Genomic DNA, 27,673 nt, shown 5'->3' with positions numbered 1-27,673 from the left:
GTCTTTAACCAGATCCTGTAATCTCCCTGGGTTTACACTTCTCAGCTGTCAATGTGAGCCAAGCATCTGCCTGGATTGCCACAACTGCTTGGTAAAATGCTGGTTGATCACTACGGCACCTGCCAGGAGGCTAGAATATGAGTGTGCGGCTCCTGGGAACACAGTCACAGAGCAGGGATGGACAGCCAAGGGACAGGGACAGGGAGACTTAGAAGCTGGCCAGATGACAGAGGGTGTAACCGCTGGGCAAATGATCATCACAACACATGCTCTCAAGGCTTGAGAGATGGCTCAGCAGTTAAAAGCATTGAGTTCTGTTCAGAGGACCAGAGTTCGATTCCCAGCACTCACATGGCAGCTCCTAACTATCTGTAACTCCAGTTCCAGGGGATCCAACACCATCTCTGGTATAGGCGTTTATGTGGTGCACATACAAACATATAATCAAAACACTACTAAACATAAACAACAACAACAACAACATGAACATGTACTAGATGACTCTTACCACAGGTAACTAAAGAACACGCTCTAATTGGGTCTCTCAAGGTAGATGGGTCTCATTAGTTTTGAAGATAATTATCATTTAAGGATTTTTATTTATTGTGTGATATATGCATGTGGGCACATGTGCCACTGGCAAATGTGTGGAGGTCAAAGGTCAACTGTGGCATTGGTCCTCTTTTTCCACTTTTACATGGAGATTGAACTCAGGTCCTCAGGCTTGCAAATGTTTTCATCTGCTGGGCCATCTTGCCAACCCAAGATCATTTCAATCAAACAATCAACCCAACACCCCCATCCCTCTAGGGCCACATAAACCATTAATTAGACACACTGTAAATAAGAATAAAGTGTGACCAATGTGGTAACCATCTTGCTCACTTAAAAAATCCAGGATGAGGGGCCAGGAGGTGACTCAGCCGTAAGAGCACTCCTCACGAGAGCCTGACAACCCAAGTGTGGCTCTCTGGGATCCATGTACAAGCTGGACAGAGTGATATGTGTCTGCAATCCAAGCACTCTGTAGTGGTTTAAATAAGAATGGTGGCAAAGGGCCGGGGCGGCGGCGGCGGCGGCGGCGGCGGCGGCGTGCGGCGCACGCCTTTAATCCCAGCACTCGGGAGGCAGAGGCAGGCAGATCTCTGTGAGTTTGAGGCCAGCCTGGGCTACAGAGTGAGTTTCAGGACAGCCAGGGCTACACAGAGAAACCCTGTCTCAAAACAAAAGAATGGAGGCATAGGTTCACAGATTTGAATGCTTGGTCACCGGGGAGTGGCACTATTTGAAAGGATTACGAGGTGTGGCCTTGTTGGAAGAAGTTTCAGAAGCCCATTCCAAGCCCAGAGTCTCTTTCTTAGCCAGTGGCTCAGGATGTAGCTCTCAGGTCTTTCTCCATCACCATGACTGCCAGTGTGCCACCATGCTTCCCACCATGATAATGGACTAAACTTAAAGTGCAAACAAGCCCCAATTAAATGCTTTCTTTTATAAGAGTTGCCATGGTCACGGGTGTCTCTTCACAGGAACAGAACGCTGACTGAAGACACACTTCTATGGTGAGAAGGGAGGCAGAGGCAGGAGAATCCTCTAGAAGCTTGCGGGCCAGCTAGCTGGAGCATGCCACCCAGCAATAAACAAGAGTCTGCCTCAAACAAGGTTGATGCATGCACCAGGGCAGACATACTCTCTCATATAAACACATTCATACAAAGGCAACACACATATACAAACTGTATACAAATACCCATCAAACACACAAAAATAAATCAGTAAATATTCTTTAAAATCATGATGAGTTAAATCCAAGGTATGTAGGAGCTGGCCTAGGAGTTGGCCACTGTGATCAGTCTGTGAGAAGTGACGGCTCTTTCACTATCTTATGGAGAGCAGTGGACATTAAGTAGATTTCTAACTAGGTTCTAGAACTATCATACAAGGCTCCTGCCTGCCCCATGCAGCCCTCAGATCCCAGGATTCAACATGCCCCACTGGGTCTTTCTTAGCACTTCAGGCTTTAGCAGAGATTTTCATTTCCAATGAGCATCTTAGTCTAAGGGTTTTACAGGAGAGAAACTCTACACCAACCCCTGTTTCGCCCCTTTGGGAACTATCAGCAGTCCCCTGGACAGCACACTTTACCAGCTGCCACGGAATCCTGAACCACAGGGAAGCAGAGCAGGTGTGGAAGGACACAATCTGAGGTACAGCAGCACCTAGTCTTGTTAAAACTGTCAGCACACCTCACCTCATCCTCTTCAACTCCCAGGCTTAAAGGTATACAAACCCACCACAGGCCTGCTGTGGGGGTGGGGCCTGGAATTCCCCAGGGCTATGGACCAGTGCCACCAGAAGCTCAAAGCTGGGTATCAGACGCAGATTTCAGAGGGCACACTGACAGGTGCAACAGGGTCTCAAATTAGGTTCCAAGGAGCCCAAAGAGTTTCTTACAGCGCTCACTGCTAGGGAGAGGGTTAGGTGGGATGCCAGCCATCTCTTCTATCACAAATTTGGTTCTACAAATTGAGCTTTTGTGCAGATTTTACTTTAAAAATAATTTAAAACTATTGAACCATTTGGAGACCAGTGATTCCCCCAATTTGGTCACAGCCCAGCAGAGATGGCTGCTTATTCCATCTGCATTCCTGCCAGCAGTGATCACACCTCCTTCCCCCACACTGCCCCTGTTCTGATCATTCCCAATGGCCCTGAATGTCAGCAACACAGAGTCACCAGCACTCCCAGGAAGCTTTTCCTACATACGAGTGCTATGTGGAGTCCCTTGCTCTGGTCCATCTGAGATCCTGGCGAGGACGCAGGACAGTATATTGCCTATAGCAAACAAGGCAATCCCATCTGTCAGTGAGGTGAGTGCTACAGTGTCAGCATTCTCAAGGCTGGAGGCAGAGCATGGACTAATTCCGCTCTACTGGTAGAAAAGTGAGGACGAACAGCTCATAGGATAGAGAGACCATCATAGCATACGAGTAAGCTCCAAGTCTTTAGCCCAGAAATGGCTTTCCTAGGCCCCTCCCTGAAGCTTGCTGCTGGCCTGAAGGCCTTGAGTCAGGACGGGCCTGGGAGGCTTCTCAAGGCGATGCCAGTCTCCCTTTACACCACAGAGCCATGGTCATTTAGAAGTCTACCAGAAGACACACCACAGCCACATAGCTCAACTCATCTGAAACCAAACCAGCTCAAGAGGGATAAACTGGAGAGGAAAATCAGCACATGGCCACGGCTGCTCCAGTCTGCTGCAATGGTCAGGGACAGCAGGGGCACTGTCTTTGCAGAGGGTCTCCTATTAGTAGAGTTACAACACAGAGAACGTGCACCCTGATTCAAATAGCAGTGCTGAAGTATTTCATTTCGGGAACTAAAGTCAGGACCTGGAATAAGGGCAGACAGACATTTGCCTTCAATTATTCCTACTGCATGAATAAATCTAAGGAACGGAAACACTGAGCTCACCCCCAGCCAAAAAAACCATTCAGGTAAGATTTAGAGGAAAGATTCCTTGCAGGGCAAGTTTTACTATCCTCCAACCTCAAAAAGTACATTTGAAATAATTTTTATATTGAAACTGGGACTACAGAGTTTTAATATGTCATCTTGGGTTTTGATGGCTAAGTTACAAGTGCCATCATTCTCAAGGTTGCTAAGGGAACCATTTGTTCCCTGGATGATGAGTCAGAACTGCTAAGTGCTGGCTTCTGAAACAGAAATGACAGAAGTCAGGAATGGCTGTATCCATAAATCATTTAGTCACATAAATCATGTTAATAAACCATTTATTTCTCAGCAAAACTCCAGAGTGGCCCTCGGGATACATTAATTCCTGTAAATGCTGATTTTTCAGTTTAGGGGATGTATCTGATCTATGTAGGTGGTGCATGTATACACACATGCACAAAAAGCCTGGAGGAGACAGGAGCACGAGGCCACTTCGCCTGGTGCACCACTCGCTCTGACTGTAGTGGAGGCTGGTATGTGGGAAGGATTTTCTTGTTGAAGAATATTATTTTAAGATGTGTTACATTGGTTTGTACTGTGGAACATTTGCTTTAATGATGCAAAGACATGCTGCATTCCTTTAATGTTGCATTTGTTGAACTCTGTGAAGCTGTGTTACTGTGCCTGTCTAAAACACCTGATGGTCTAATAAAGAACTGAACAGCCAATAGCAAGGCAGGAAAAGGACAGGCAGGGCTGGCAGGCAGGGAGAGTATACAGAAGGAGAAATCTGGGGAGGGGAAGAAGAAAGGAGGAAGAGAACAAGGAGAGGAGATGCTAAGGGCCAGCCATGGAGTATTACAGAAGAATGAAAAAGAAAAAGCCCAGAGACCAAAGGTAAATACAATAATTTAAAGTTAAGAAAAGCTGGCAAGAAACAAGCCAAGCTAAGGCCAGGCATTTATGATTAAGAATAAGCTTTCATGTGTGATTTATTTAGGAGCTGGGTGGTGGAACCCCAAAAAAATCAAAGAGCAAAAAGTCCAAAAGAGTAAAAGAGTAGAAAAAACAAACAACAACATTTTGGTGTTCCAATGTGGGGCTGGAGTAAAAGAAGATCCAATAACGTTTTTAGCTTTCATTTCCAACATTTTCTCAGTATTCTGAAACTGAGCTTTCTAGTCAGCCTGAACTCAGGGTGAAGTTCAAGGTTCAGAAGAAATTCAAGGAGAGAAACCTACAAGAGTTCACTGCCATGACCTTCCCTTCTTCTGGGGCTGCCCAGAACACCTCTCAGGCCCTCACTTTGAGAATACAGATGCAGAGAACCTTCAGAAGCATCCCAGGCCCTGCAACAAGGTAGGCAGGAAAACCCGCCAAGATATCCAGCAGAAGGCTGGCCACTGACGAGCACACAAATGCTGCATTTGAGCATTTGAGATGGGTGGAGAGGAAGACTTGGCTCTAGGGAAGGCCTGCACAGTCTAGAATTCGGATGGAGAAATGAGGCTTTGAGTATAGAGAATTATGAGTCTGGCCATGAGGCAGTTCCCTTGATTGATATGTGGAGAGAGTCTTAGTTGTGGTCATCAGCATGGGGGCAGGGAGATGAGCAGGCAAGCTGGAGACACATGTGAGAAGAGGACCTTACGGACAGAAGGCAGAGTGGAGGCCACATGGAAAACATTCTAGCTGACAGGGAGTCACATGTCTTTATAGAGTCCTGGAAGTGATGACACAGGTGTAGACCAAGGAATCATGCACTCAGAATAGGACACACTACAAGACAGGGCTGGAGAAAGGGCAGCTCGACAGGAACCCACACTCTAGAGGTGCGGCTGTGGGGACAGAGTGCTCAGCACTGAGGAAGTGGAATCCCAACAGCCTCAGCCCAAGGTCCCATGACACCTCGCTTTCCACCGCCATTACCCCAGCCAACCTTCTACCTTGAAATTCTTCTGTGATTCGGGAGTGGGGCTCTCAAGGTCGATGAGTTTCTTTAGATCCTCCTCAATGGTGGACTTGGAGGTGGGCTTGGGGGATGCCCGCAGGTCCCTGGTTGAGGCTCGGAGCCTAGTGTGGGACATCTCATTACCGTCACTCTGATGACGCCTGGGGAAAGAGATGGTGAAAATGGAATCGATAGGTTGGCTCAAGGGCGTGGGGCTGTGAAGGGAGACAAAGGGTGTGGCTCCTGTTTACACAGCATCAGAACCCCTGGGGTAAATCCCTCCTCCACAGGAACCCACTTGCCCATTCAGCCAACACCAGCAGCAGACTTGACAGGAGAGGAGAGATGGACCCCCAGGGCCACCTGTGTTCATCAGAGGCGAACAACAGGACCCATACACGGAAAGGTCCTTCACCCTGGAGCACTCACTCCTTTCTAACGTCCTCCCGGCCCCAATGGCCCAGCTGAGAAGCAGTCCACAGAAAGGCTGTGATTGACAGAACGCTGGAGGCTCAATCACCCAGACTGTGTCTTTCATACAGCTCTTTCTGAGGACAGCTAAAGAGCTCAGATCATAATGTTTCATAGTACATCTTACTCAAGCAATGAGGCAGAGGAATAATTTAGAGAAAAAAAAATTACTTAGCAAATAAAATCTCTTGGGGAGAGGAGAGAAGTATTATCAGAATATAATATATGAAAAATAATTTTTCATTTAAAAAAAGAAAGAAAAACCCCTCCACTAAGCCAATCCCTACAACCCCAAGCCTCCAGGCCAGCATCATGGGCCAAGAGGCTGCCCCAGCTCTTTCTGTACATGGAGAAAATCAACCATACGTAGAAGGAGAACTCTTACTTCCTTGTATCCATAAATCCCACGGAGTTAATGGTTCCTTCTGGCTTTTTCCATCCAATCAGGTACTTGCTAGTGGCACCCTGGCGGGGATAGAAAGTTCTAGGCCCAGAGGAGGATGAGGAAGAGGAGGAGAAGGATGGTGCGAGCTGGGAGGACGTGGTGGGATGAAGCTCCTCTTTGGGTGAACTTCTGGCACTGGAGAACACCACTGGGCTGGCCGAGTGTCGGGAGCTCATGGTACTGTGGAGAGGCAGGACAGAGACAGTGACTCCAGTGTACATTCAGGGTCACCATGTCAGCTGCGGAAGTAGTGTCCAAGGTGGGGGTGAAGGCAAGGTTAAAGAAACATGAAATCTGAATAGAAATAAATGATTAAAAAGAATGGCTACCTGGCCTTCCTGTTCTCTCCCTGAAATTTAGATATCTGCTCTCAAAGTGATAAATGGACAGCGCGGCCTGGTCTGCATGTAGTTAAAAGTAAAAGCAGTTAAGACTGAGGAGACCTCTCAAACACACTGGCCCCGCTGAAGTCCAGAAGGGGCAAAGGACAGACAAGGAGCAGAAGTCTCAGTGTCTGTCTGTCTTGACTTCCTCAGCTCTGGGGGTCATGGTGACACTAAGACCAGGCTAAGGACCAGAGGGAGACCAAGTCAGGGAGGGACACGGCTCTCCTTGACACCCAAGGCCAAGGGCACACTGAGTGAGGTCTATGTCCCTGGAGATCTAGCATAGTGATTTGAAACGGCTGCTCATCACCAGACAAGTCTAAGACTGAATAAGGCAGACTTTTCAAGGCTGGAGATGAGAGCTTATCTCAACCACCCACATGCAGAATCCCCGTACTTCCCTTCTGAGGTTCCTGAGGGCCCACATCTATACTATGAGCACTGCTGAGTTCTGCTTAGAAGAAATCTAGCGTCAGGTGACTCCTACAATAGATGCACAGTTGCATTCCTTGGTAGCGCTTTTTGTCAAAAACTAATGGTCCCAACTGAACAAATATTAAGGTATTAGTAGTGACATGCCGCTGTGACAAAGGCACCACTCAGCAATGGGAGGAGATGACAGAGGGAAACTGAGTATAGGTGTTGGAATTCCTGGCCACTCCCCCACATGACCACACATGTGCTGTCCAGTAGCCAGGCAAGATGCTTAGTCATCCCAGGGCCTTGCGCCCTAAGTAATCTGGTGCTTCGTGATCTTATAATATATGCACATGAGTGGTGTAGCTACGTAAGCCCATATGCACATGTGTGTGTGTGTAGCGGGGGGACCTATAAAAGCGGGTTCCACTCATTCCTTCTCTCTCTTTCTGCACGGTCATTCCATAGGCCCATGCACACCCTTCTATTCCCTTCCCTTAATAAACTCTTATAGTGGGTTCTGTTGTGCCTCGTGGCTTCTCTTGCACAGTAAACAGCGCCGCTTAATAAATAACAATAGGGTGTACAGGAATTCTGTCTTGGCAACTTTAATGAGACTGTGAAACTATGAGAATATTGTAAGGAGTCATGGTAGGAAAAGGACCCAGACCCCACACCCTGAGACAATGTGTCGATGAAAACAAATCTTGACACTCTGGCCTCAAACCTTATACAAATCAGTCATACCTGGATTGTATATTAAAACAGATCACAGACTCTGAACTATAACATGGAAGAAAATTTCATGTTTTTGAATGAGATCATGAAAATATGAAAGCCCATTAAAGTTAAGAAATATCCACGTAGGCCAGATGGTGGTGGCACACACCTTTAACCCCAGCACCTGGAGGGAAGAGGCAGGTGGATCTCTGAGTTTGAGTCCAGCCTGGTCTACAGAGTGAGTTCCAGGATATCCAGGGCTACACAGAGAAACCTTTTCTTAAAAACCAAACCAAAACAATAAAGAAATATGCATCCAAAGGGGTAGAAAAAACACACCCAACATTATGTCCCTATTCAATACATAAACCAAACTCCCAAAATAAACAAGGCAACGGGGTGAACCAATAAAAAGGGCGATGATTTGAACGAGAATTTCAAAGGAATTAAATCCAAGACCACAAAAATAGCTATTAAACCACAGGCTTTAAATCACACATCCACCAGAACAGCTAAATTAAAATACCACATGCCAGAGAGGACATGATGTAGCTACAGCTCTTACAGACTGTTGCTAGTGTGTTCCTGTTACAACCTTTGTGGCCAAATAGACCACAGCCTCTACTGAGGCTGAACATATGTCCTTCAGACATAACAATCGCTTTTTTACCTACCACGTTGAGAGACATGTAATACCCTCAGACCAGAGACAACCCAAACAGGAACCAGCAGAGGAAACAAACTGAGGTGGCCTGGAACACAGGGACAGGCCTCAGCACTGTCGTGTTGATGGAAAAGACACCACACAGAATAACACACAGGGTGTGAGCCTATCCTTTTAGGTTGAGAATCATGGGAAATGAGTCTGACTGGGGAAGGAATGGGGTCAGAGCGTGATGTAGGGATGTCAGTGGTCTAGTCTGCTTTATCTATACAGTGTTCATGTGAGAAGTACATGTACTGTTGCTGCCTTCTGCCCTATGAATGTTAGCCTTCTGTGAAAAAGTCCACAGAAAAGCAAAAGTCAATAATATGCAGGGAGGGGCCGCGTCAGCATTCGAGGATCAGCAACCAGAGCTGGACAGGTATTGGGGGAAGAATCCATCTGGAGATCTTTCAATATGAATGTGGTCTTATTACTTCAGGACACAGCGAGCCAAATGCTCTATTTTTATAATGATAGAGAAGAACTAGGCCCAAACTTGTAAAAACAGAATAAAAAATGACTAGTCTTACTTTAATACCGAAACATTTTCTTCCCCCAAGCATTTTCCCAGCTAGAGATGACAGGTGGAACCCCTACAACATCTCCAAGGACAACATAAATTTAAAAGCAATGACCTGTTACCCCCTGATAAACACTCCACCTGGCTGCTTTTAGAGTTAAGAAGAGGGGCCAGAGAGACGGCTCAGTGGTTAAGAATACATACTGCTCTTACAGAGAACCCGAGTTTGGTTCCCAGTGGCTTACCACAACCTGTAACTCCAGGAGAGCCAATGTCCTCTTTTGCCTCTGAGGGCAATAAGACATACCCTTGCTGACACACAGATACAGTTAAAAAAGAAAATAATACATCTTAAAAAAAAAGGGTTTCCAACAATTACATAAAAAGAATTCTTGATTACACTGTTAAATGATAGAAAAGCGAAATACACAGAGAAACCCTGTCTCGAAAAACAAAACAAAACAAAACAAAACAAAACAAAAAGGGAGGATATAAAACTATTTCTTAATTGTTGAGTATTGAATCAGTAAGAACAACACAACAGCAGATCTCTGCTCCAGAAAGAAGATGCAGAGTGTGAAAATGAACTGAAGGAAAAAGGACAGACTTCAAAGGCTGAAGAGTGAACGCACAGAGAGGCAGCAGAGGCACAGCACACATGAGGTGGGCAGTGCCAGCCAGCCAAGGTGCTTCTGCAGTGCAGGAGGGCAGCCTCAGGCCAGCTTTAAACAGCATGGCAGGCGGTGTGTGTGGGGTGCCCCTTAGTTACCCAAAGACAAGATTCTAGTCTTCTGTTTGCAGATTTTAAAATTTATATTTTGCTTTAGGATCTCTTCACACACACCAAGAACACAGTTATGAGGTCCCAAGCCTTAACCCTGGTTGCTATTTGGAGCAGAACTTACCCATCTTGGATGTGTAAGTGATCTTGGATAGTCTTATGAGCCAGCTCTCAAATAGCAGTATGTTAAAAATGCTGACTATGTCCCTCTTCAGAGATGCTGATGTAGCAGGTGGGACATGGTTAGCGACATGAGAACTCACACTTCTTTTTTTTTGTTTGTTTGTTTTTTGAGACAGGGTGTCTCTATGTAGCTTTGGAGCCTGTCTTGGAACTCGCTCTGTAGACCAGCTTGCCTCAAATTCACAGAGATCCACCTGCCTCTGCCTCTGGGTTTAAAGGTGTGCGCCACCACTGCCCTGCTGAGAACTCACACTTCTAGTGTGTTCCCAGAGGCTGCTGTGGTCCATGACCCAGCCTCTGCAATCTCTGAGGTACACCCGAATTGCCAAATTTTACTTTCAAAAACTTTGATATTCCTTCAAAAATTTTAGAACTTTAAAAGGCTAAAGTTGAGTCAAAACAGGAATAATTTGCCGGAATAGAAAATAAATTATACAGCTAATTAATTTACAAACCACTCTGCTATGCTGAACAGATCTATGCCAAGAGGAAGTTAAAGAGGAGGCTGGGAAATGTTTGGAGGAGACGGCAGTGCGCATGTGAATTTAACTGGTATTTTCCTAACTGGCATTCGGGGGCGTCTGTACTACAGCACAGACTCTGAAGTGGACTTCACCTCTCCGTGGCCACTACTCCCGGGAACCCAGCAGGCTCTTCCAAAAATACTTGCCGTGTGGTTTCTCCTCAGCATCTGCCCTGTGCAGAGTGCTACACACTCGATTCTGTCGTCTGTCCTCCGTCTGCCTGGGTGGGCGCAGACCCAGGAGGGCTGAGATGGCTTTTTTGCTTTTGTTTTTCCTTGCTTGCTACTGCAACTCATGCCTAGAAGAGTCCCCGGCAACTGTAACCACTCAACATAGGATGCAAGGCAAGGCGAAAACAATGGTAAGCTGTAAGTCCACCTCACGTGTGAGATTAGGGATGCGCACAGTGCGTTACCCAATTGTACTTAAAACTTGACATTATTTTTATTGTGATAATTAAGTCTACAAATGATGCTTCTGCTTACATCGGATCCTCACTAGTGAGCCACTTGACTAGGACCGTTTTATCTATGACTACGATGGCTAATACTCGGTCCCAGGTGTGAAATGCCAGCATACGTCTGTTTATTTGGTTATAATCAGACAGCCCGTTTAAGAACTGATTACATCTGGGAACAAAGGCACAAAGAGAAAAGAATGGAAATTCACTGGCCTGTCTTCCTTCCTTAGTGCACACCAGCAGCAGAAGCCAGGCTGACACCTTTAATACATGTGCCTTGGAGTTCTAATCCCAGAGATCCACTGAGACAGAGCAGGATCAGTGCCTGCACGTGACCAAAACCTCTCTGAGTGTGCACCCAGTTTGAGAACCACCACTCGAGTCCAGCTGAATTGCTCATATTGCTCTAATCTGGTCAAATCCCCACTTCATGTCTGCCCAGATTCAGGAGTTAAAGTCAAGGATACCATGTTTCTGACACAATACTGTGGTCTCTGCAGGAGCCAATATGAAGAATTGAGAGCTCATATTACATTTTCTTGAGTCAAAGAAACCTATGCAGTGAACAGTTCTAAAGGCTTCTCTTATTTCCTAGAACTAAGAACTGCTATCCGAGACTATAAACTTTTCACCTTCCCAAACAGGTCTGTCTCCTCCTTCCCTACATAGTTCCAGCTCAGGCTCTGGGTGGAGCCTCCTGAAGCTGACCCCTGAGGGTCTATGACCACCTACAGGTAGTACAGCCATATACTTCACCAGGAGACTCTGGGGGGAGTTTAATTATACCACGGTCAATGCCAAATTGACAGCTCTGAGTTAAAAGGGACCCAGAGAGCTGGGCGGTTTCATTACCCCGGGGAACTCTTGTTAACTCAGTATACTGTGATTCTGTCTTACCCACAGAGCCTTGAGTCCCTTCCTAAGAACCGTGTGAGGTAATGAGGCAACAATGTTGGAACCAAAAGGAAATGACAATGTTGTATCGATTCCTTTCTGCTATACGAAAAGCCAGTTTAACTGTGAGCATGGACGGCCAAAGCAGATTGCTGAGCATCCTGGCAGGACGTCCCTGGATTCTTCGTCTTCAATTTTCATCTACACTCTGGGTCACTTTCCCTTTCCTAAGAAACGGAACAGCTCTGGGTTCTTTGGCCATTCTAGGGAAGAAGAGAGGACACACCTGTATTACTACACGCAAAAGTAAAAGAAAGGGCAACAAGGTGGCCAGGAGCCCAGGCCAGTCTGACCTGTCCAGACTTCTCAACTTACGGCTTGAAGGAAGCCGTGAAAAAGGAAGGGTGCAGGAGCCTGGTGACTTCCTGTGTCTTACCAGGAGGGCTGGCCCCTGCAGAAGGCACACTAGTAAGGGGGGTGCTGCTTGCGTCTGCCTGCTGATCCTACAAAGAAGGAACCATCAGGAAGGGGAGCACAGATGTCAGTGAAATTTCCAGGTACCAATCCCGTGTACTCGGGCTGGGGATGCCCTTCTAAATGTCGGCATCACCACGGAGACTATTCTTTCCTGTGCACCAACAGCTGCTACCCACTGTCTGCTATGGGGAGTTGCCAGAGAGATGCTTGGAGACATCTGATCGTGGGGCATGGCACGAGGGCTTGAGTTTCAGTGCTGGCCTGGGAAGGATGGTATTTTCTGAGAGGGAAAGCAGCAATTAGTCACCTGTCAAATGGCTGTGACAAAATCTGGGCAAAGGCTGGATGCTGGCCTATGACCAAAGACAGGATAGCTGATAGAGTTTCCTGGGATTGCTTGTGCAAATAACAAGTCTTTGGGTGACAGATAATGGGGGACGATGATGAAGCAGGACTCCTCCCACTGTGTTCAACACTGGCTAATTCTCTACTATCAGCTCCATCATTCTGGAGGGCTTCAGGAAACACAGTATTAAAACACTAGGGGAGATGGGCAAGGGAATCTGGTGGTTAATCTGGCAGGGGGCAGAGTGGGCTCAGCAAAGAAAGCTGCCCCCTTGCAAGAAGCAAATGTCTGGTGAGCAGAAAGCACACACGTTCAGCCTGAGCAATGAGGTGGGCGCAGAAGAGGCCTCATGGATCATTGTGGACCACAAGGTGAGGTAGCCTGCAACACCCAACTATGTAAGAGAAACCAAGTAAACACCCGCTCACAGCAGGGGTGAGGCCTAAGAAAATAAACAGGTGCTCTCTTGCCTTGGGTACATTTCCAGGGCTATGCTCCTGGTAACCTTTTTCATTCTCAGCAGAGCCAGTATTATGAATGACAGGTAAGGGATAGCCCAGAGTGACTGGTCACAGGCCACAGAGCTGGACATGGGCAGAAAAGACATAGCATTGATTTCAGGCTCAAATCCATGTTGTTGAGTCTCTCGCTTGCTTGCCTTGCCTGTGGTAAAGGGTGTAATGCATTCTTTCCTTTCATACAGTCAATGACTTACCGAGGCTAAGGCAGATAGAATCAATCGGATCTTCTCTTAACCTTAGAAGTAAAAACAAAACCAAACCTTCCCCTTCGTGTTTAGAAAGGACTTGGCTGAACAAAACCACTTCTCTCTTAAGAGGGTTTTGGCTGTAGCTGGAGGAATGCGGCAAAATGTTAGCAGGGAGGAGACTGTTCCAGGCTGAACGGGTAGAGAGGCCCGGAAACTCTTCTGTGGAGTCCTTTTCTCCTTAATGAAACATAGACATAAATTCTTACCCTGAGAGAGCATGCTCAGAGTGGCAAATAATGGACTCTGCTTTGCTGCATTGCTTTGGGCCTCTACTTCATGCATTTGGAAGGCCTGGGCTTGCCACGTCAGCCGAGTGAAGGTTGTTCTGAGGGGCAGGGCTGTAGGGCAGCTCTGCGTCAGACCCTCAAGCCTTAACAGAGGGCTCATCGCTGAACATGCACTTTACATTTCAGCCACAGTGGCTCTATTTCCTATTCCTGCTGGTCACCGAAGTCGACATCAAATAGTAGTCGCTCCTACAGGCTGGAGGAGATCCAGCAAGATGCTTCATCCAGACGGGCTGAAGCCTGCTCGACAAAAGCAGAGCAATGAGTCCCTAATGCTCGCTGTATGCAGAGCTCTGCACACAATGAAACTCTCTGATGGGGCTCAAACAGAGATGCCCGCAGCTTCCAACCAAAGGTCTGTGTTTTGAATTCCAGACGCTGCAGCTTCAAATTCTGAATCAGTCTATAATACTTAGAAAAACAGTATTCTCAACCAAGGGAGAAAAATGAAGACTATCAGGCCTGGCTGTGGCAGGAGGATCTCAAGTTCAAGACCAGTCTAGAAAACTTAGTAAAACCTTGCTCAGAATCAAAAGGTAAAGAGTTGGAGATGTGGCTCAGTGGTACAGCATCTGGCTACCAAATGCAAGGCTGTGGGCTCATTTCTCAGTACTTGGGAATAGAGGGTGGGGTGGGGTGAAGAAGACAGGCAATTAACTGTTAATTACTGACAAAATTCCATCCAGAAAAGATTTAGGGCAAAAAAAAAACACTGCATATAAAAACAATGAGACAATTTCTAAACAAAGCAGGAAGCGTTCTCTCTCTTACATCTGAAAGAGGCTCAGATCTAGAGGACAGGATTTAAACACAGCAGCCATAGGACAGACACACAGACATAGCCCAGCAGGCCATGTGAGCTCCACCCATGAAGCCCCCTCACCACTCCCAGGAAAGAGCTTCTGGCATGAACAATTCATCAGCCTATGAGGTCAACTAGAAAAGGCCCGTTCACAACAGCTGTATTACAGGCAGGCAGTTTTCTTGGTCTTGATCTGGCCCCTCTGGTGACTATCAGAATGACCAACTTCTTCCTTGTTTTGTTAAAGTTAAAAAAAACAAAAAACAACCTTTTACCTAGAAATAACTTTTCCACAGCTCATGCTAGATATACAGGCCTTAAGTACTAACACACTTAAGTACTAAAACTGTGCATGAAAGCAGATGTGTCTGCAGGAAGCTCTGAAACAGAGTGTGCGTCTCTGAAGTCATGAGTTGAGAATTTATGTCATGTCTGAATTCTCTTAGTAGAGACCTTTTCACATCCAGCAGTAAGCAGGAGCATCAGGACAGAGCATTTCCTGCTTGTCCATCAGGACCCACCTGTTGAAATGCTCAGGTGCTACTTGAGCGCACAGGAGCTTGGGGTCGGCCTGCTCGGTGGGAGTCCTCCTCTGAGGTGACACTAACAATGGGTCCCAACTGCCTAGCGGCTCTCGGGGGCTCCGGGAAGCCAAAAGGAGTTCTGAGGCAAGCAGAATGGCTGACTAACAAGAGTGACTATAGAAAGAACGGACAGGAGTTCAGTGTGACAGATCCTCCCCAAGGCTGATGTGTGAAAGGCAGTGGTTCTCAACCCCCCTAATGCTGCGCCCCTTTAATACAGCTCCTCACATGTGCTGACCCCCAACCATAAAACTATTTTCGTTGCTACTTCCTAACTGTAATTTTGCTACTGCTATGAATCATAATGTAAGTCGTTTTTGGAGCTAGAGGTTTGCCCAAAGGGTCATGACCCACAGGTTGAGATCTGCTGGCTAAAGGCTTGGTCCCCAGTTGACCAAGTAATGACTAGCTCACAAGGGCTTGGAGGACTCACAACATAGTGGCATTTTGGGGGGGTGTGAAAACTGGAGCTAGGAATCTAGTTGGACAAACAGGTTTCCCAGGGCATGCTCTTGCTGCCTTGTGTGTCTGTCTCTCTCTGTTTGTAGGCCACCGCGAGGTGGGGCAGGCTCTGCCCATGCCCGCACCCACCACCATGCTGTGTCCTGCCTTAGCCTGGACCCCAGCAATGGACCCAGCACATCTTAGACTGAAACCCTTGAAACCATGACCCGAAGTGAATCTTCCCTCCAGTGTGCTGTTTGTGCCAGGCACTTCGTCAGTGACAGAGCCTGCTAACAAGGGTACCATGTGTAAGGATGAGGTGGGCTCTTGAAGCTTTCTGTAGGGTGTGGGCTCAAGAGCAGCAGATCCAAGCAATTGGGGCTTTCTAGCCACTTTCCATTAACTGAGGCATTACCCATATACTGACCTTGCCCAGTGTCAGAGCTGGAACTCTTAAGGAAAAACCAACAATTCCAGCTATTAAGAATGTATTAAAAATTGTGAACGAATATATTAATGTTAGTGTTACTCTCCTATGTTCACCATAAATCTTTTTTTTTTTGAGTGATACATTTTAAGATCTAAAAGGGAAAGAGCAATTATAAAAAAATAAAAATTAAAACCTAGGTTGCATTTTCTCTACCCCCATAGCAAGTTATCTGTAGGAATGGCTTCTCTTAATGACTTTCAAATATAACATCCCCATGTAATTATCAACCTGCGTTAATGCAGTTCTCAAGGGTGCCACAAAAAACCTGCGCAGTCATCAACAGGGAGACTGGAGGACAGAGGGGAGGCCAGCCTAGCCAGAAATACGTAGGGGAACTTAATCACTGTAATTTCAATTCTGTCACCAAGTCCCAGGTACAAGCTCTTTCATGCACTGTCAAGAGATCTCCACATTAATTGCTGCTCCTGTTTTCAGAGGACACAAACACTCTAATTTGCTGTGATTTCAGCTCCCCGGCAATGCACATTTGTGGCTTAGTCCTCTCTTCCTCTAGAAAGGGGAGGCTGCTTCAGCTCTGATTAGCCAGCTCACTCTGCCAAGACCAACAGACCCGAAAAAGTATGCCTATTTACCAGGAGTCTAGAAACCAGTGTGACTCAAGCCTGCGGTGGGTGGGAAGCCCTGCCGCCCTTCTCAAAGACCGTATTCTTCTCGAGTTAGCTGGGCCTCCAACAGCACAGCTATTTCTAAGCAATGACTTCAATGATTCCACATGGCCCATCTGAAGCACAAAGTCTAGATAATCCTTCCTGAGGCTTTGGCAGGTCTGCTCAGCACAAGGAAAACCCAGGTGCCTGCTTCTAGAGAGAGTGAGTGAGTGAGTGAGTGAGTGAGTGAGTGAGTGAGTGAGTGAGTGTGTGTGTGTGTGTGTGTGTGTGTGTGTGTGTGTGTGTGTCACACGTGCAGATCCCTGGGCTTGTTGCAGCACAGCCTCAGTATTTTGTGGTTCAGTACCTGGGTCCAGCTCTTCTCAACCTTGCCTGTGGTCACACCATTCTAGACCATCCCTCCCCAGCTCACTTTCTGCTGCCTCAGGTTAGACCAAGGATCTTTCTTCAGGTGGATTCCTGTCATTATGAAAAGGTCCCCTTCTAAAATGAGCAACTGAAAAATCAATGAAACCGAAATCTAGGTTTCCAGAAACCACTCAGTTCTGACCCATGCAGAGGGACATTAGCAGTCTAGCTAATACAACGGAGGGTCATACTAGAAGCAGCCGGCAAGGTGCTATTCTACCAGGTTGTCTGTACTGCTAAAGGTATTTGGGACCCACCTTTCTGTTCTAACACGTCCCTTACTCTTGCTGAGCCAAATACTCTAGCTCCTGAACTATAGGACAATGGGATCCTGAGGCCACTTTCTCAAGGTCATGGAGTTTCCAGAGCACAGTCATTTTAAAATCTCCTGGTAGTATCAGAAGCTACAGCTGTATAGTCTCACCAACATGAGCGCGCAAACATGGACTGAACAAGGACACCAGCAGACACTGCATGTGTGCCAACTGCAGGAGGAAAAGCCCACGAGGCCCCAACCCTACACAAAGAACTACAGGCAATTAAGGAGAGCTGGGAGTGGGAGAGGGGTCCTCCCCAGGGAAGAGAGCCCCAGCTCCTTGTCCAGTGACAAATGGTCAGCCGTGGGAACATACACACAAGTAACATTATATGGAATGAGAGGTTACATTTAGGAATCTATATGTCTATATATATATAATGTATAGACTTAACGAATGTAATACTTAACAAAAAAGAGGTCAAGAATTTGAAGGAAAGTGTGGAGGAGTATATGAGACAGTTTGGAGGGAGGAAGGGGAAGGGAGAAACCTAACTAAAATACAATCTCAAAAATAACAACAAGCTGGAATGCAGGGATGACAACCAGAGACACTGCCTAGGAGATGCATCCAGTCACACAGCCTCGACCTTGAAGAGAAGACAAACTTAAAACTTCCTCAGCAAGCTGGGCGGTGGTGGCGCACTCAGGAGGCAGAGTTAGGCAGATCTTGTGAGTTCGAGGCCAGCCTGGGCTACAACACGTGATCCAGGACAGGCTCCAAAGCTACACAAGAGAAACCCAAAAAGTCAAAAAGCCAAAAAAAAAAAAAAAAAAAAAAAAAACCCAAAAAACAAAACCCAAAACCAAACAACAACAATAAAAACAAAAGAAAACCTTCCTCAGCAAGAACAGAGACACGATGAGAAAGTTGGGTGCTGCACTGACTCAGTTAAGGACAAATAAAGCGGATGTCTCTTCCCACCAGGGTGATCTGGGTTTACTAGCAAATTATATACAGGGCTTGCCATTTGGAAAACTCAAATGCTAAATGAGTCTTCGCTGCCAGGTGGGGCAGTCAGGTTAGACAGGGTCACACTGACCAGCAGTCTGCAACAGTGAAAGGCAAGAGGAGAAACACCAGAGATGTAGAGGTGTAGAGCAGGAACGGAACGCCTCCTCCCTCAGACAGTCCTGTGTGCTCCTGCTGGGGGAAGGGCATGCGGCCCTCCAGCTATGCTTTTGTGATGGGCATTTCCACCAGCAATGCGTCACTGTCAGGAGCCAGGAAGGAGACATGGGGTAAGCCACGGGCTAGGGCACGAAGCTGGGGGACGATGTGCTGGGCACTAAGGAAAAGCTGCCCATCTTGGGAAAAACCACTTTGTTTCAAAAATATAGTCAAGACATTCAAGTATCTTAAAAAAGCTGTAGCCCTCTATATTCATTATATATCAATGCTGAAAATCAAAATTAGAAAACTCTAATTCTGGAATGTAGTTAGGGAAATTAAAAAAAAAAAACAAACCAACTTTACAATGAATATATCTGCAAAATTTTCTCCCAATTTGAAATACATTAAGATTACTGAACTCTTTTGCTGAGAAATAAATGGCATAAAATATAACAGCATATAAAAATATAGTGTTTATAAATAAATGTACACCAACTCCAGTGCCCCTGAGGACATCGCCGCACACTGAAGTGGGGGGCGGGGGGACCCTGAGGGCGGGCAGGCAGGCTCAGAGGGCACTCACCTGGTGTGGGACGCGGCGTCGTTTATGCTGAAGGTGCTGTTCTCCCTGGTCAGGGGGCTCGAGCCACCCTGGCTCTTGCTGTGGATGTCCAGGCTCAGAGAGGACTCTGCTTTCCGGTCCATGCCATGGCCCTCGGTCTCTAAGGTCCGATCTGCCAGGGAGAGCACTTCGCTTGAGCTGTGCCACAGCGGTGCCACCTTCTCTTTGCCTGGCCCTGAACGAGGTGACGAGGTGGCGGCCCCCAGGGAGGCCGTGCTGCCATGGCTGAGGCCGTAGGAGGTGGTATCGATGCCGCTGTCCGCAGACGTGCCCTGCAGGTAGTTGTAGCTGTTGAGCTCCGACTCCGTGCGGTCCCCATCGTACCACTTCTCGTCACTGTGGGCACTCGAGGCGTTGCTGGAGAGGGTGTTGCTGCTGGAGTGGCTGGAATAGTGGCTGTCAGACTACAAGAGAAGCCAGAGTTACTGACACGCAGGTGACGTGCCCTCAACACCAAGAAAGGGTCACAGGGGGGCGCTCTGGCATGTGCCTAGTCACAAAGCTCCAATAACAAGTCAAAATAAGGTTAAGAGTGACTGGGAACAGCACTCAGACTGATGGGCTCTTCTGTGGTACATGGTTCTGGCAGAGATGGTACATGTCCTCCAAGAATCCATTTTCCATTATTTCACTGAGGCCAACATAATAACACAATGGCATGAAGATCACTTTAACCAGGAAAATATAAGCTGTCATTGACTTCTTTATTATCTTAACAGAGAAAGGAAATGGTATTCCCAAAGGGCTTGACTCTAGAAGCCATCCTCAGTAGCTAACAGGCAGAATCTGAGATGAACTAAGTCTGAATTCTTGTGCTTTCCCAGTTAGCAACTGCTTAGGAGACAGCTTTCCAACCAAGGCTGAAAGTTAGATCTACACAGAGATGCCAAGATAATTCCACAGGGGGAAACCGGGCTCCTTAGTAAATGGCGCCAAGACAACTGGAATTCACATGCCAAAAAACCCCAAACCAACCAACCAACCAACCAAACAAACAAACAAACAAACCCAAACCAGAAGTCATTGAATCCTTACTGCATAGAAAAAAAAAAAAAAAAAAAAAAAAAAAACAAAACCCAACAACAAACAAACAAACTTAAGAGACCTAAATGTACAGGTTAAACTTTTGAACCCATGAGACAAAGCAGGTGTAAATCTCCATGACCATGGGTTACACCGTGGTTTCTTAGCTAGGACAACAAACATGGAAACTGGATTTTATCAAAACTAAGGCTTTTTGTTTCAAGTAATGAATTAAAATGGTGTGACATGTGAAGAGTTGCTTCTGCAAAGAAGACACTTAAATATCAACAACCACGCTGGGTGGTGGCGCACGCCTTTAATCCCAGCACTCGGGAGGCAGAGGCAGGTGGATCTCTGTGAGTTTGAGGCCAGCCTGGTCAACAGAGCTAGTTCCAGGACAGGCTTTAAAGCTACAGAGAGAAACCCTGTCTCGAAAACAAAAAACAAAACAAAACAAAAATCAACAACCACAAGGCAAGGTGCCCAGTGTCGCCGGCGGTAGGGAGACTTTACACACACAAGAATACCTCCAAACCAAAGGGTGGACAAAAGAGGGGGGGATTATTAGGAATGAAAACTGGGCAGTAGCCACAGTAAAATAGCTGCAATTTCGTTCTTGATACAGATTTAAGAGAGAAAAATGTATATTCACAAATATATAAGCATGAGTGTTTGTAGCAGTCATCATAATAGATAAAAGATACAAGCCAAGTGACTACTAACTCATGAAGAGATTAAAAATATAATATATACATATATCTCCCCATCCATCAATGGAATACTTTTTAGTCCCAAAAGGGAATGAACTGCAGGTGCAGCTACAACATGGATAAGAATTTTTGATCTGTGTTTAATAACAGATCACATGACCTGGCCTCACTCACTCACTCCAATCCAAGCTATGCTGAGAGGCAAAACCTCTTTGTTGCACAGTTCTCCTTCTAACATTAGGACTTTTTCTGAATTCTTGAACCTTCCTAAAGACCTGTGGGGATGCAGATATACTCCTCAGAATGTAGTTTACACTAAAGCAACTCAGAATCTGGGCTGTACAAACCCCAAGTGTAAAATATCTTGCCTTCTGCCACACAGAGTTGGGGTAGAGCAGGTGGGTGCCATTTTCAAATTACAGGAATCACGATACATTGCTGGAAAGCAGTTATTTCATTAAGCTTATGGTGAACTTACATGGCCTTGTTTGTTTGGAGACAAGTGAACCACTGGATCCTGCCGAATTAATCTCCCACTGGGACTGTCTCGGAAAGCAGGCAGTACCTTTGATACTGCTGGGAGATGGCATGTAGGCTCTGGAACACAGCACAGGACATTATGGTATAGGCACTAAATAGAGTACAGCTACCACATGGAAATGGCCTGCCACCCCATCTCTCAGAGCTCACTGACCAGCCTATTCTGGGCACCAGCAGCAAGCTTGCTAGGAGTCTACACAGGAGACAGCATGTCAGAAACTAGGTGGCTGAAGGAGAAAGCTTGCAGCTGGTGACAACATGTCACAGCATACACATTAGCATAGCCAAGTGCCACCAAACCAAAGGCCATGAACAATGCAGCAAAGTTTGGAACTAACTTGCTTTGGGGAAAGTTCAGAATACATGAGTTAAACTCAGGAATCATTCGCTATAGGGAGGCTAACCTAGCGCAGTGTCCATTCCCTAGACAGGAATGGATGCAATCACACATTACTTACCGTGACACTTTGGGAACATTTTACCTGTGAATTCATGCTGCTGGAGGACAAAAGAATTGCATCCCTGAGGTCCTCTATAACTGTAAGCTGAGCATGACAGAACAGACACACAGCAGCTAGTTTACTTCAAATGATCGCTTCCTTTCAGGAGCCACACTGGCATTCAAGATGGGGGTCCCTGAGACAAGAGGGACCTACCCTGACCACCTACAGCTAAGAGCAAGAATTCTGGACTTCTCCAACACCTTTCCTGATCTGCAGTGGACCAGGCAGCCTGCTCCTGGAGTGGGACTCGACATCATTTCCAGGAGCAGTGAGGTAGAAACAAACATCCATGGAGACAGTGAGCCTGTGAATCAAGCTGAGCCTGCCCACACTGTCAGAAGGAACTAGTTCACAGCACACTGGCAGCAGGGGTGGATGAGCCTGCCTAGCAGGTACCAGTTACATCCACAAGTGTGGGGAGGTCAACTCTATGCATCACATACTGAGCCAGGAAAAATCTAACTTATTCTTTGTGTATTTTCCCTAGGATGGCTGCCAGGCATGTCCAAAGGCCCACAGGACACATGAAATTGAGAATGGCTATGAATGCAACCAACAACAACAAAAAACGGTAAACTTACTGGAAACATTATGGGATTTACACACACACACACACACACACACACACACACACACACACACACACACACACTTTATTTTGCAACAGGGTCTTACTATACAGCCCTGGCTGGTCAGGTTGGCCCAGAACACATGGAGATCCCCCCTGCTTCTGCCTCCTGAGCACTGGGATTGAAGGTGTGTACCACCACATCCAGCCACATCATTATAGGATATTTCTCCCTTTTCTTTATTTTGTAACCTGACTGTAGCTTTTAAGTGTGACCTTCACAGATGACTAAATCTTATTTCAAAGGCTGGGCAGCCTGGACATCAATTAAGCCCTGGATTCCTTATGATATGCCAATTAGGAAAGGCTGGTTTAGTCTTCTGCAATGCTAGGATTCCCAAATTAAAATATGTATTTTAAAGCATTTTGAAACAGGATCTCACTCTGTAGCCTACACTGGTCTGGAACTCACTATGTAGTCCAAGAGAACTTTGAACTGATGGCATTCTCCTGAATCAGCCAACCCCCATGCCCTAGTTTGGGATTAAAAGATATGATCCACCATGCCCAGGTAATAGATTTTAAGAGAAGAAAAGCCACCAATTTCATTTCACACAGTATAGTGAAGTCTTCCCAGGCCAGCTCTAGGGGCATCTGACTATATCAGTTTGATTTAAAGTTATACTGTACCAGAAGGATGAACCAGTGTGCTCAGGAGTCATTTAAATCCACACTGGCACCGTAAGCTGTGAAGAGTGAGATGTCACTACACTGGAGAAGATGCAGGAGGAAGAAGACTGGAGAGCACTTCATGCGAGGGGATGAATATGGGTGGATGATGGACTGTCTAACTACCCTGGTCTCCAGACACCTTCCGGTTCCCTGTGATGTGGAAGCACGGCACTGGGCAAACAAAGGCTTGCTGCAGCCTTGGTCAGAGTCTGCACTGGGAGCCAGAGAAAGCCACTAAGGTAATGCTGCAGAGGAGCCTGCTCATATGTGACGTCACCATGCCAACAGTACCAAAGCATAGGGGAGTATAGACATTCTGTAAGAAGCAGGAAAGCAGAGAGAATATGCTCAGGTTTTCTGAGTTGGGGGTGGGTGGGATAAGACTGGAGAGTGACAGATGGCTTCAATAACACAGCACAGTGGAACAAAGCATGTCTTCAGGACCCAGGAATCACACTTCTCTTCCTCAACTTTCATGTATTTACCTGGGCACAGTCATTCACACAGGACAAACCCATCAACCTTCAAGAAACATAAGGTAGGTCTTCTTTGCCTTAAAAGTTGTTTCAGGCATGAAATGTGTATCTCTTTATCCCATATTGATGGTAATACTTTCAGAAAAAAGAAAAAGAACTGTGAGGTGGAGGCACAGGATGACAAGGCAGCCTGACAGCTCACAACCAATCTCTGATGTATGAATTGGGTTGGCATCACATTTCTGGTGTGTCTGATAAATTTCACTGTCAGGAGCAGTATCCATAGATGGATGGATTTCTCCTCCACATCCTCCGAGGGCTATGCACTAGAAACCTGAACAAGGGCCCCTACTGAACTCATTCCATCATGCTGTTTCATTAAGAAATTTTCTCACCTGACAGCCTAAGAGTAGAGGGGAAAGAATTTTTTGAAATGCCCATCAGGCAGGAGAGGGTACCTAACCAAGATACAAATGTGACCAAACAAGAATTCAATCTCTTCCCACTTGTACAGAGATGTCTTTCTCCTTAAAAGTCAACATTAATAATAATAAATAATCTTCCCAGCACAAGGCAAAACCAATGAACTAACCAACCCAAGCGAGCGAGCAAGCAGGGGGAGAGGTACTGAGGACACAGGAGCTTCAGCAGACAGGCATTAAACATGACCTCTGGTCCCTCTGGCTGAAGTCTGGGTCACTGAGAGCCCCTGGTCTTATCTGTTGCCTTCACGTGCACTCGTCTAGCAGGGATCAGTTTTCATGCACACTTGCTAACTAAGGTATCGTTTATAACACCATGCTTTGATGCTGTCAGGAGGCCACCTTGCTTAGAAAGCACCTTTATAGAAATCACTTACTTACCCATCTGGTCGGCAAGGCTGTCCTCACTTCTTTGCCAGCTGGGTGTGGATTTTCCACTGCTACCGATATCTGACTGAGTGTTCTGCCTGTCGATGGAGGCTGGGGATCTTCGGCTCACCCCAAACCTGTGGTGATTCCCAAACAAAAGCAAGACACATCAGAATCTTTACCCACAGGTGGAGTCCTGGTTCTGATGACAGGTATTACCAGTTTCTGTTTGCATGTCTGTGCATGTAGACACATCTCTCTCTGCTCAGGAAGGTATGCTTATTATTGAAATCAAGAGTTAACTAGGGCAAGGAGCTTGCTAACAGGAGGCCCAGAGAGTAAGAAACCAAGTCCACCAGGCACACAGTCAAGTTCAGACTGTCATTTACCATCAGCCCACTTTAAATCACTCACACACACCTTCCAAATAGAACATCTATGGGGGGGGGGGTGTTCCTCTTAATTCAACGATGCACTAAATCATTAAGTTACTCTTGGATCAATCATTTCTAAGCTATGTACTCTATGATCTGAAAAACAAAGACAACTACCATTTGTATTATGTGCAAGCCACTTTCTAATTATATGAATTTGAAATTGCTATTGGGAAGGGCAATTTGGAAGTAGGTAACTTGGCATGTAAAATGTAAATATCTACTTTTGGAAAGAAATGTAGCTATTTAGTGAGCCAGTTTGATTTTCCCCTTGAAAAAATAACATTTGTTTTAACTGAATCATATGAAATCCTATGTCTCTATCAATATCAGCACAAATGTTAATACGAATTCTGAGACCAGAAAGGGTCAGAGTATAGAATTCAAGTATTTCTGTGGAAATTTACTGTATTTTCCATGGTTACTGTGGTGATATGAATAAAAATGGCCTGCACAGGCCCACGGGAGTGGCATTATTAGGAGGAATAGTCGGAATAGGTATTGGAGTAGGTGTAGCATTGTTGGAGGGAGTATGTCACTAGAGGTGGGCTGTGAGGTCTCAGATGCTCGGCCCAGTGTGGCATTCTCTTCCTGAGCCTGCAGATCCGGATGCAGAACTCTTGGCTCCTTCTCCAGCACCATGAATGCTTGCAGGCCTCCATGCTTTCTGCAATGATGATAATGGACTAAACCTCTGAAACTGTAAGCCAGCTCCAATTAAATGTTTTCTTTTATAGGAGTTGTCACGGTCATGGTGTCTCTTACAGCAATAGAAACTCTAACTTAGACAGTTACTAACTAATGAACTTCTGAAGAACTTAATAAATAACATAGCCCTCTATAGGTTCTGTATCAACTGATGCCTGTGCGTGCCTGTGATGACTGACACATGACCAGGACCTGCAAGAGCTATATTGGGAAGGGTAGGACTCTGGGAGTGAGAAAACATGGAGCGGAGTTGGTGACCCAGTAGAACTAAACAAAACCCCTGAGCTCCGTCTCATTCTCTTTACACACAGCATGGCAATTCCATCATAGAGCTATAGGTAGCAGAGTCTAGGCAAAAGAGTTGGGAAGTACAGAAGAATACAAAAATATTTGCTGCTGTCAAACATTTAAGGAATTATCTTCCCATTTGCTGTGGCAAATGGTTCTTGGTTAGAAGCCCCTTTTTAAGGCTCTCTGTGAAAAACCATCTTCTATATGGATGCAGTCCAAGCGAGAAAACCTTGATTTATGAAAATATCAGGGAAGGAGGAGATTCACAAATCTGCTTTCTTTCTCCTAAGCAGTGAGAACACTCACACCAACCTTTCAGCCCAGTACTAAACGTACACTAAAGGAAGGCTTTTCCAAGGTACGGTAAGGATGCCAGTCAGACATGGATTCTAATCTCGCTTTCCTTTTTTATCGGAAGAGCCCAAAGGTAACTTTCTCCACCTCTGAATTTAAAGGAGAACCATTTTCCATGTCCACTTAAGTAACCACTAAGACACTTGTCAGTTTCGCCTTGAGAAGCGTTTTTCTTCTTCCATATGCAATGCGTGTCCAAGAACCCAAGACAAATATCTGGTCCTTGAGGGGTTAGACAAAAGCCGAATCTCACACTTCGCCTCATTTTAGAGGGCCTCATTGGAGACACACTTGATGTGTGAGCCACTGGTGGTGTCTGAAAGCAGTTTAAAGCGATTACTTGGCTCATACAGGACACACTCCGTGACTAGGCACGCAGCCACCCAAGCTGCCCACTTCTTACAGGAGGCTGGCACCTCTGAAAGAAACTTCTTTACAATGGGCTGGAACCTGCTCCTGCCGCCATCACAGGCAAGTATAATCCCTCACTAGGGACAACTAGAAAAAAGCTCTCACGGATGGCATCAAAATGCATTTCTAAGATGGGAGAATAGCCTTGATACTGTGTTTACTGTCGTCTGGCTTTGCTAGGGATTGAATCCAGGGCCTTGTACTTGTTAGCAAAAGCTCTACCTCTGAGCTCCACCCCTGGCCCACAGTCTTTAAACTGAGTTGCTTTCTCATTACCTCTGATTCCCATCTGAAGTTTGAAATGTGTCTTTTCTCCCCTACCAAATAGCATAGGTGCTACCGATCTCCCTATTCAGTTTCACCTCTCTACTGATTAGGATAGTCTCAATGTCCTAGGACCAAAGAACGAACAGGCTCACACCACCCAGGCGCAAACACAAGGCCCACTGAAGTGAGGGAGGACACCAGCATGGCACACTGTCCACGGAGATCCACTGTATGGCGGTTACTGCTATGACGTCACACATGTCTAACACTAACAGGTGCCCAGCAGAGCACAAACACTTCACCATCGACTGGGACACAGCTGCTCTTACTGGGTTAGGGTAACTGCAGGATCAAACTTCATTCATGGGCAACAGGAGACACACCAGTGTAGTGGTACATGCCTTTAATCTAGCACTTGGAAGGGAGAGACAGGCAGAGTCCCGAGTTTGAGGCCAGCCAGGGCTACCCAGAGAAACCATGTCTTGAAAAACAAAACAAAAACAAACAAACAAACATCAAAATAGCAACACTTCATTATTATTATTATTTTAAAAGATCATCCCCAGGTGCAAAAGAAATTATGTGCTATCGTCAGCAATCCAAGGT

At 46.2% G+C, this 27,673-nt stretch overlaps 1 protein-coding gene across 9 annotated transcripts in view; it reads right to left on the bottom strand.

The window, feature by feature from the left end:
* Positions 1-27,673, bottom strand: part of Sipa1l1 (signal induced proliferation associated 1 like 1) — a 300,159-nt gene that overhangs the window by 9,686 nt on the left and 262,800 nt on the right. For all 9 annotated transcript variants that reach the window (XM_028877330.1, XM_028877339.1, XM_037210693.1 and 6 more), the window contains 5 exons: positions 24,615-24,739; positions 21,411-21,529; positions 19,161-19,603; positions 6,261-6,500; positions 5,400-5,565 (listed from right to left, as the gene is read on the bottom strand). In XM_028877330.1, coding sequence (XP_028733163.1) covers positions 5,400-5,565; positions 6,261-6,500; positions 19,161-19,603; positions 21,411-21,529; positions 24,615-24,739 — 1,093 coding nt within the window. The remainder of the gene's footprint in view (positions 1-5,399; positions 5,566-6,260; positions 6,501-19,160; positions 19,604-21,410; positions 21,530-24,614; positions 24,740-27,673) is intronic.

This window comes from Peromyscus leucopus, chromosome 14, assembly GCF_004664715.2.
Source record: "Peromyscus leucopus breed LL Stock chromosome 14, UCI_PerLeu_2.1, whole genome shotgun sequence".
NCBI lineage: Eukaryota > Metazoa > Chordata > Mammalia > Rodentia > Cricetidae > Peromyscus > Peromyscus leucopus.
Note: the sequence above shows the minus strand (reverse complement) of the source record. Positions and strands in the feature narration are given on the sequence as shown.